This window comes from Austrofundulus limnaeus, unplaced genomic scaffold, assembly GCF_001266775.1.
Source record: "Austrofundulus limnaeus strain Quisiro unplaced genomic scaffold, Austrofundulus_limnaeus-1.0 Scaffold554, whole genome shotgun sequence".
NCBI lineage: Eukaryota > Metazoa > Chordata > Actinopteri > Cyprinodontiformes > Rivulidae > Austrofundulus > Austrofundulus limnaeus.
Window position 1 is genome coordinate 2,738 of NW_013952956.1, and position 7,166 is coordinate 9,903.

General features: G+C 38.4%; 2 protein-coding genes across 3 annotated transcripts in view; both read left to right on the forward strand.

The window, feature by feature from the left end:
- LOC106530741 (histone-lysine N-methyltransferase EHMT2-like) overlaps positions 1-1,117 on the forward strand; it is a gene marked incomplete at its 5' end in the record, with an annotated part of 3,414 nt that extends 2,297 nt beyond the window's left edge. The window contains 4 exon segments of the mRNA XM_014026430.1: positions 91-177; positions 257-335; positions 540-715; positions 813-1,117. Coding sequence (XP_013881884.1) covers positions 91-177; positions 257-335; positions 540-715; positions 813-993 — 523 coding nt within the window.
- A 581-nt stretch (positions 1,118-1,698) lies between these two features.
- The window catches only part of slc44a4 (solute carrier family 44 member 4), a 16,580-nt gene continuing 11,112 nt past the window's right edge, over positions 1,699-7,166 (forward strand). For both annotated transcript variants that reach the window (XM_014026439.1, XM_014026440.1), the window contains exon 1: positions 1,699-1,959. In XM_014026439.1, the coding sequence (XP_013881893.1) occupies positions 1,917-1,959 (43 nt within the window). In that variant the 5' untranslated portion in view covers positions 1,699-1,916. The remainder of the gene's footprint in view (positions 1,960-7,166) is intronic.

Here is a 7,166-nt window from a genome sequence, read left to right on the forward strand (position 1 = left end):
ATGCTGCAATGACATGCTACATGGCAATGCACACTTGTTTTTACATTGTAAAAACCCATGTCTAGTTATATTTATGTTTTCCCCCCTCAGAGTCCGTCTGCAGCTCTACAGGACAGAGAAGATGGGATGGGGAGTTCGAGCGATGCAGGACATTCCTCAGGGAAGCTTCATCTGCGAGTACGAGATCAATCTGCCGCACGTCCAGCTGCTTCAATTTGAAAAGTAAATAAAACTAAAGTTCTTCCTTTGTGTGCAGATACGTTGGGGAGCTGATATCTGATGCTGAAGCTGACGTTAGAGAAGATGACTCCTACCTGTTTGACCTGGACAACAAGGTGAACTTTTTTAACTGATGTGTAAAAAACAGGAAAAGGGTGCGACACAGGTAATAAACTAAAACAAACAGGTGAGGTGGAGTGTTCTGGAGCTGTTTTCAACTATAACATTAAAAAGAGATAAAAATCCAACATGGCTGCCTGGTGATCGCTGCAGGAGCTGTTTGTGTCTTTAAATGGTCCTTTGTATGTTTTCCTCTGAAGGACGGGGAGGTGTACTGCATCGACGCCCGCTACTACGGCAACATCAGCCGCTTCATCAACCACCTGTGTGACCCAAACCTGATCCCGGTGCGCGTCTTCATGCTGCATCAGGACCTGCGATTCCCCCGCATCGCCTTCTTCAGCTCCAGGGACATCCTGAGTGGGCAGGAGCTGGGGTGAGGAGGTTTCTTTTATCCTCCTCTTTTCACTTTTTTAACTACATGAGTCGTTTTACATCATCTGGATTTGTAAATTATAAACGTTTGTCCTCAGGTTTGACTACGGAGACCGGTTTTGGGATATTAAGAGCAAGTATTTCACCTGTCAGTGCGGGTCGGAGAAGTGCAAACACTCGGCCGAGGCCATCGCGTTGGAGCAGAGCAGGCTGGCCCGGATGGAGGCCTGCTCAGAATCTGGAACAGACTGTGGGATGACCATGCTGGGAAACTCTTAAAACAATAACTCATAAGGCCTTAGGATGAACGCCTTGGTTTACACGCACACATTCAACGCTAGGAAAGAGTTTCGTTTGTTTTACTTTCTCTGTTTGCCAAGTTCGGTGCTGTTACGTTTTTAGTTTTTACTTGAAATCTTCTTTCAGTCACTTTATCATGTCTATGATAATAGATGTTACAACCATTTTGTTCAAAAGTTGTAACTTATTTGCTTTGGAGGTGAATCTGTTGGTCTTATGATTTCTGTTTYTACTGTAATTTTAGCGTATGTGTCAAATCATGTTCTCCAGGACTCTACATTCACAAATCGATCGTACATGTAAACACTTTTTTTATATTCATGTTGTGCCAACATAATGCAGCGCCTTCTGGCACGAACCATAACACGTCACATGGAAGCCCATTTTGGACTCAAAAGAACCTTAACTATTGTTTTTTTGTGAGTTTTTTTTATACTTTTTGTTTCCTTTGTCATTTGTAGTGAAATAAAATAAACAAGTTTATATTAGGTCTCTGTTTTGTTTTTAAAAATAATGTTAGTATTTATGTTTTTATCTCAAATTTAGATTTATGGGAAAAAAAGTAAGATTACCATCATCATTACTACAATCCTCCATAGAATTGGTCTTGAAATTATGCAAAGTGGGCGTGTACTGTATGTGTGTGTTTGTGTGTTTTAAAGAGTGATACATCTTCGTTATAAACGATCTTTGGTCGACCATCCCTGAGCAGGTGCGCTCGCGCMTGTGTCGTCACTTCTTAGTTACAAGTGCCAGGAAGGGAAAAAAGATTTCCTTAGAGTTGCGGTGTCCGTTTTTAGACCGGTTTTAGTGACTTGTTTGTAGAGTTTATGTTCACTTTTATCAGCCGTGGTTGTCGGTAGGAGTTACCGGGAGCGACAGGTGGAGGTTGAGGCGGGAACATGGGTAAAAAACAGGAGGACGAGAGTCCGGAATCCGAGTACGGTGAGTTGATGTCTCCCGTTAGATTTTCCCTCCGAGGAAGAACCGGTTTGGAGCTAGTGCTAGCTTGTTTTTATTTACTTATTTATTATTATATTTTTAATAAATACAGGCAATGTCCAAAATCTAGCAACAAGAAAAGTCGGTAATTTTGTTTCAATAAAATATTTTCAATTATTAGTGTGTTTACTGTTTTTTAAATATTTATTTGACGTAAAGCTAATGTGCGGTGACCACCATCAAGTCAGGGCAAAATTACATTTAATTAAACTTTAATAAAATTGTGAATCTTTGCCTAATTCAAATTTTAGCTTATTTATATGTCTGACTGTATACAGCAACAATAAACATTGTTGTACAGTCAATATTTAAAATAGAAAAATGTGAATGGTAACATATTAATCCTGCTGAAAAATTAGCTGAAGCTAAATTATATATAAACAAACTAAAATAAGCACAGAGCAGCTAAAAACTAAAATTAGCAAAAATGTAGCTTAAAGCTAAACTTTATAAGCTCGTAACAAATCAAAAGCTGAAATTTAAAAGAAGCTAARCAGTAGCTGAAAGCAAAAATTAGAAACTGTAAACAAGAGATAAAAAAATAGCTCAATTGTAGCTAATGGGAAAAGTTCAAAGCTAAAACCAGTTAAAAAAGCTAAAATCAAAACGAGCAAATTAGTAGCTTAAAAAGAAAAAAAAAAACAGCATAATTTCAACCGAAAGATAAAATTGGCAAAACAGATTATTATAAACTCAAACTCAAATTAGTAGCTAAAAGTTAAAATTAGCAATATTGTACCTAAAAACTACATTTAGCAAAACTCTTTCAAAGCTAGAATTAGCAAGATAGTAGCTAAAAGCTAAAAGAAGCAAAAGACAAAGTAGATCAAATAAGCTGAAGAAAATGGAAAGCTAACTTCAATGTATTTCTATTGAAATAAAAAAATGAATAATTTTAAAAGTAACTTGCTTGATTGTCCTATAATTTAAGAAATTATTTAGAATTTTAAATTAGAAGATTATGATCACAAGGTTGCAGCTAACCCCATACTTTATTATTATTAGAGGTTTAATAACTAGAGAACCTTTGAGTCAAAGTGTTTATCTCATATAGGTCACAGATTTATATCAGTTTTTACTGCAAACAAACCTTTTTTTAAATACTTTAAGATGAACTTTAAAATGTCTGCAGGATTTAAACCTTCACATATGTGGAAAACGTGTAACCTCCTCTACACAGACAGACATGCAAGACACTGAACACATTCTGTGAAGTTTATTTAAGCTGCAGTAAACAAACCCTCCCTGAAGGTAAATAAATACCCGGTCTGGTTTCACGTTAAGAAAACATCGAGTCTGGAGGTGACCAGCTTCAGAGCTCTGCAACCATTTTTTAAACACGTGAAACTTAGTGCAACAGCTCCATGAATACCTCATTTAGAAGAGAAAAGTTTTCAGGATGTTGAGGACTTTTACCAGTAAATTATTTTTGAAAGTGTTGATGAATYAGTGACATGTTAGGTTTGTGCTGACAATCATTTACCTGAAAAATTTCCTACTATTGCTTGTAGAAACAGGACGATTATTAGTTAATAGTTAATAAAAACAAAAAGAAAAAAAATTGTATAGGTCTTCTGGACGGGTTCTTKTCTAATGAAACGTTTCGTCTCTCCTCCAAGAGACTTCTTCAGTCTGAGAGTTTCAGGTAAAATTCAGGCTTTTAAGCCCTGCCTCCATGTGACTGATACATCACATGGCTATCGTTGACACCTAATTAACACTTATTGTTAACAGGGGGTGGAGTGATATTGGCAATAGCAGCACTGTAGGAGGGGGACAACTGAAAACGGAGGCCTCCACCTCTGTTTAATGATGGACGGTCTTTCTTCACAAAAATGGCTTCTTTTACTCCTCTCTCAAACCAACGTTCCTCTCTATCAAGAATGAGAACATCCTCATCTCTGAAAGAGTGACCGCTGGCCTGTAAATGAGTGAAAACTGCAGAGTTCTGGCCATTAGATGTAGCTCGTCTGTGTTGGGACATTCTTTTGAACAGTGGCTGCTTTGTTTCCCCGATGTATACTGTAACTGGTCGCAGTCCTCCTGGCACTTAACAGCATATACAACATTGCTCTGTTTGTGCCGGGGCACCGGATCTTTGGGGTGAACCAGCCTTTGCCGGAATGTGTTTTGGGATTTGAAAGCCACTGGGACATCATGTTTAGAAAATAAACGTCTCAGTTTCTCCGAAACACCCGCAACATACGGAATAACCACTGGTTTGGGTCTGGGTTTGGGGTCTTCGAGGAACGTTGGTTTGAGAGAGGAGTAAAAGAAGCCATTTTTGTGAAGAAAGACCGTCCATCATTAAACAGAGGTGGAGGCCTCCGTTTTCAGTTGTCCCCCTCCTACAGCGCTGCTATTGCCAGTATCCCTCCACCCCCTGTTAACAATAGGTGTTAATTAGGTGTCAACGATAGCCATGTGATGTGAGTATCAGTCACATGGAGGCAGGGCTTAAAAGCCTGAATTTTGCCTGAAACTCTCAGACTGAAGAAGTCTCTTGGAGGAGAGACGAAACGTTTCATTAGAGAAGAACCCGTCCAGAAGACCTATACAATTTTTTTCTTTTTGATTTTTTACCTGGATTACTGAGATGCATCAGGATATTAATAAAAACAAAACGTTTAAGTTCTCAGCTGTGTTTTTGCTGCTATGTGTCAAGAAAACATCACTGTTTGTTTCCACGTTCTTTATTATTCAAAGCCATATTTGTGTGATTGATCCATCCATTATCTACTTGTTCCAGACAGAGTCGGTTTGCAGGGGCAGCAGCTTAATTTGTATCTTTTTAGTCTTTTGTTTGAGTTAATTTCAGCTCTTGTTTGAATACGTTCTTCGACTTATCAGAAAGTTTGGAACCAGACACCAGCTTCGTCCTCTTGTCTCTCTCGTCTTCGACCAAGGTCATCTGATGAGCCCTCGTCACCAGTTTGAGTTCATCGAACTGAAGCAGTAAAAAATAATGTCCTGCAGCTCTTCTGAGGTTCAAAGTTTACAGGATTAAAGATTTCCCCCGGTTTTTTACGGGGCCGTAAAAACCTCAAACGTCATTTCATAAACYAAACGAGACGTCGTCATGTTTACTCGAAACTCAGATGAGCTGAAATCTGAAACTCATGCAGGAAGGTTTTTAAACAATGCCCCTTTTTTTTCCCCAGAAACCTTTTATAAATGACCTTACTCGGCAGTTTCCTCAATTTAAATGAACCTCATCAGTGTTTCAACACATCACTTTTACACATTTTCTCTCACTGCTTTGGAAATATTTTATTTTAATATTTCTGTTTCTGTCACTAAATCTCTGGACCTTTTTTTTCACTCTGAATCTACGTGGACTCGGTTCCAACTTCCTGCATCCTGTTTCAGTATTTGCATCCAGACCTGCAGCCGTGTTGACAGTCTACATTCACTCCTAGTCAAATTACTCCCAGCGGAGATAATTAGTCGAGCCAAAGCAGAAATTAATCTTTGCGTGTGAGCTGTAAAACACCCATCCATTCAGACCTTTCAGATTAACACAGCCTGTCAGTATTTGCATGTTTTTTATTGTTAAAAACACATAAATTCATCAGGTTGTTCCTCCCACGGTCATAACCTAAATACATATTTTTTGGCTGAATCGGAGCCATATAATTGCTGTATTCGATAAGCGTACAGGAACTCAACCGGTTTTTCCTGCCGAACAAGAAAAAGCAGCACGAGATCGTTACTGTTCTGAGCAGGGAGTGGTTTCAGATCAGGTCCCCTCAGATTTACTTCGCTTTGCCTCTTCTCTGGAAACTACCAATTCAAATTATATTCAAATGCTTGTTCTTGCTGTCAGGGCTCCTAATTTGATGTTTTGTTTTTTTGTTTTCTTTTGTTTTCTTTTGTTTTTACCCATCTGCTCCGGCAGAAAAATGACACCGTCTGATTTTATTATTTGAGTGTTCCAGGAAGCAACAATGACACATTATTTCTCAGTAAAACAGCCTCTATTTTTGTTATACAGTTATTGTCAGCAGCAASATCATAAAAATATAAAACTCTTAACACCAATGGAAGATTTTTCTTATTCTCTCGTGTTGTAATTTATTAACTTTGAGCACACAAGCAAACTCTTTATTGTTGAAGAAAACCAGTAACACTCTTCCTTTAGTCCAGTTTAGGTTTCGAGCCATGAACATTTACAGCTCATACATGTGTTTGTTTACAACATGGGAGATGTGCAGCGGAGGACAGCACTAATCTCAAAATTAGTTCCACTAGCCCTAAAGCACTAACTCAAATATTTAGGTCCCCTAATTCTAAAGCACTAAAATAAACCAGTCGACCCATGAGCATCCTTCAACAAACAYCATGAGTCACATATTGTCATGTTGATGTGTAAAAACTTATCAGTGACATTCCTCAGCCGTACTTGAGTTCATATAACATCAATAAAAATCAGTAAAACAATAAAAAAAGTCAATAAAAAACTGATGTATATTACTTTTTTGCAGGAGACCCATTTGCTTAAGGCAGACAGTGCAAATATAAGCAGGCGTTGGTCTGGTCAGGTGTTTCAGTCTAATTTCCAATCTAAATTGAGAGGGGTGGCCATCTTAGTTAGAAAACAGGTGCAATTTACAGCATCCAGTGTTAAAACGGACGCTACTGGACGTTATGTTATTGTGGTGGGAAAACTATATGCACTTCCTGTCATTTTAGTCTCGGTAAATGCTCCAAATTGGGATAATCAAACATTTTTAATACGCTTTTTTCAAATTTACCTAATATTTCAACACATAATCTCATAATTGGGGGAGATGTGAACTGTGTGCTATCATCCCTCGATCGTAGTACAGTGGGGAGGATCTCTCTTTCTAAATCGGCCCAGTCAATTAATTCATTTCTTAAACACCTATGGAGTGGTTGACGTGTGGCGTTTTCGTAATCCGACCCTGAGACGGTATTCGTTCTTTTCCCCTGTTCATAAGAGCTGTTCACGGATTGACTACTTTCTCCTAGATAAACGGATTTTGCCTTTAGTGAGTGAATGTGACTATGGAGCGATAGTCATTTCTGATAATAGTCTGCTCATAATGAAACTGAACGTTCCTGTCACACAATCAGTCTATCGTCCTTGGCGACTTAATCCGATACTTTTATCTGACGAAGACTTGGTT